At 53.0% G+C, this 2,973-nt stretch overlaps 1 protein-coding gene across 1 annotated transcript; it reads left to right on the top strand.

Moving 5' to 3' along the window:
- The first annotated feature begins 444 nt into the window (after window positions 1–444).
- LOC119361141 (probable purine permease 11) lies at window positions 445–1,488 on the top strand. The gene has a single exon (XM_037626497.1). It carries the CDS (start codon window positions 451–453, stop codon window positions 1,486–1,488), a length of 1,038 nt encoding a protein of 345 aa, XP_037482394.1. The 5' UTR covers window positions 445–450.
- Window positions 1,489–2,973: the final 1,485 nt, after the last annotated feature.

The raw sequence follows: 2,973 nt of genomic DNA, 5'->3' as shown, positions 1-2,973 counted from the left end.
AGGACTTGAACCCTGATGGACTGGAGATACCACAGTTCCTCTGACCATTCAACCATAGATTGGTTCGCGCATGTTGAAATACTTGGTAGTAATGGAGATCAACTTTTCAAGAATGTAAGATTGGATTTAGTAGTTGTTTCTTAGTATAAACAAATACATAAATAAATTCAGTAGCTGAAACTTGGAATGGAGGCAGGGCAGAAACACGCAGCCCTGGCCTACAATACAATCAGTATTCAGTTTCAGTTTCTTCTGCAAAAATGAACCGGGCTTTACAGATGCACTTGGTAGTAAAGAGATCCACTTACTAAAATTACGTTACCCTTTTCTGTCCACTAAGACATTCCATGTCCAGAGCAAGAATCCGGCCATGGCGAGAACGGCGGGGCACCGAAGGCCGCCGAGCGATGACGGCCGGGGACGGGGACACGCGGCGTCAGGTGGTGGCTGATGGTGCTGCTGGACATGCTCGTGGTGCTCTGCGGGCAGACCGTGGCCACCCTGCTGGGCCGCTACTACTACAACTCCGACGGCAACAGCAAGTGGATGGCCACGCTCACGCAGTTCGGCGGCTCGCCCCTGCTCGCCATCCTCCTCCTCCTCACGGCGCGCGACCCCGTCGGCGAGCCCCGGCCGGCGGCGGCAAAGATGGTGGCTATCTACCTCGGGCTCGGCACTCTCATCGGCTTCGACAACCTCATGTACTCGTACGCGCTGCAGTACCTGCCGGTGTCCACCTTCGCACTGGTGGCCGCCACGCAGCTCGCCTTCAACTCCATCACCTCCCGCCTCATCAACGCACAGCGCTTCACGGCGCTCATCGCCAACTCCGTAGTGGTGCTCACCTTCTCGGCCGCGCTGCTCGGCGTCTGCTCCTCCTCCGACGGGACCTCTGCCGCCGACCTGCCGCGCGGAATGTACACGCTGGGCTTCGTCCTCACGCTGTCGGCCTCCGCCGTGTTCGCGCTCATCCTGTCCCTCTTCGAGGTGACCTTCGAGAAGGCAGTCGGGGGGAGGACGCTCCGGTGGGTGCTGCGGGTGCAGATGTGCACCAACTTCGTGGCGGCGACGGTGGCCGTGTGCGGGCTGCTGGCGTCCGGGGAGTGGCGGACGATCCCGGGGGAGATGGCGGCGTTCGAGGACGGGCGGGCGAGGTACGTGGCGACGATGGTGGGGACGGCCGTGTCGTGGCAGGCCATGTCGGTGGCAACGCTGCGGCTGATCACCAGGGTGTCGTCGCTGTTCGCCAACGTGACGGGCACCGTGTCGCTGCCGCTGGTGCCGGTGTTCGCGGTGGTGCTCTTCGGGGACAGAATGACGGGAATCAAGGCCGTCGCCATGCTCATGGCCGTCTGGGGGTTCCTCTCCTACGTCTACCAGCACTACCTCGACGGCCGCCGCGCCGCGGCCAATGGAGATGAAAGCGGAGCGGCAGAGTGCTGCTTCTGCAAGGCGCGAGCGGGCGGCGAGGCCGTTTTGCTCGCTTGACACGTTCTTCCTGCTCCACGTGGCCGCCAAACAAAGCTAAACTCACACTAGTGGTAATAGCACTATTTTTTTCTTTTTAAAGATCAGATATACCTACTCCAATAGCCTGTTTGGTTGGAGATAATCAGAGAAGAAGTAAAGAGAGAATTCAGTTTAGCCGGAAGTAAATTGGCTGGATTTTAAATTTGGGTTTTCTTTTTTTCTTTTTGCGGGGTCAAATTTGGGTTAGTTGATTTATCGTTTGTGAAGAAAGGTGAAGGCGACTGAAAGTAAGATGCATGAATTTCAAATTTTGGGTTAGTCAATTTCTTTTGTGAAGAAAGATGGAGGCATAGGGAGCACTGAGGTCGCCCATGGCAGGGCTGAGGGGAGCATACGCGAGGCCCGAGGATACCGACAATGTGTTGATAGTAGATTTTGGCATGGTACGAAACGCAATTAAGATTGCCTCAAATGAATAAGTGATCTACATGAAAAGGTTTCGTATTATCGACATGAACATCTTTGAAGTTAGGTCCATCATCATCCGAACTCATCTCGAGGGCGGAAGTTGTGCTCAAAGTATTAGGATTTTGTATGCAGAGTATTGTTCAGCCAATTAGGCCTCTAAGACAGCCTCATATGAGAAAAGTTTATACACGGATTGTCTTCGTCTCGTTGAAATGGTCGATTCTGATATAAAACTCGTCTCAATCCAAGGTCATATATAAAAGTTAGAGAAATCGGAGTGCGGTCCTATCACGAGCCAAAAGTTGCGCGCCCCATTAGACACCTATATAGCTGATGTCTGATGGGTAGCGTCAGCAATTGTCTGTTTGGCATGAGCTATTCGGCCTTCAAGATGGCCTCGAATCGGAAATCGTTCAACGTGAAAACTGTCTGTCTTGTCCGCATCTTCATCTGAGGTCATTTGAGGTCTGTGAGAGCCAAAACCAGAACTGATGTCTCAGACTTATCTAAATCCGAGTTCGGTTAATTTTAGAAAGATTTGCATGGGATTTGGAGTCATTTTCTTGTACGGGAAGTCCAGCCGCTGCATAAATAGATGAGAAGTGATGGCTGATTGAACAACACACAATCGAACAAATCATCTACCACTTTTTATCTTTTATCTTTTCTCCTTAACCCTAGTCTTCTTCTTCCTCGTTCTTCGTTCGGTCTTCTTGTTGTAGGGCGGCGAACCTCAAGGCCCTAGTGACGATTAGGTCGACCTAGGACAGCCCATAGCCGCCGCACACCCTGACGGGGTCTCTCCCGGGCGTGTGGGGTTTCGGGTCTACAAAAGCGCCCGCCGGATTGCTTGCGTACCACGCTTCCGGACGAGTCTCCTTCGACGTGATCTGCGGTGTATCACCCTCGGCGTTGGAGGTACACAGTAATGCGTTTGTGTGCGAACACACTTTTTGGCGATTCCACTGGGGAAGAAGCTTTGAACGGTCTCTAGCTTGTTCTTGCTACAGAGAGATCGTCATCAAGTTGCTACAA

The sequence above is a fragment of the Triticum dicoccoides genome, chromosome 2B, assembly GCF_002162155.2.
Source record: "Triticum dicoccoides isolate Atlit2015 ecotype Zavitan chromosome 2B, WEW_v2.0, whole genome shotgun sequence".
In the NCBI taxonomy this organism is placed as follows: Eukaryota; Viridiplantae; Streptophyta; class Magnoliopsida; order Poales; family Poaceae; genus Triticum; species Triticum dicoccoides.
Note: the sequence above shows the minus strand (reverse complement) of the source record. Positions and strands in the feature narration are given on the sequence as shown.

What these genes read in the sequence shown, in the direction of transcription:
- LOC119361141 (XM_037626497.1), top strand. Translation starts at nt 451, where the DNA reads ATGGTGCTGCTGGACATGCTCGTGGTGCTCTGCGGGCAGACCGTGGCC.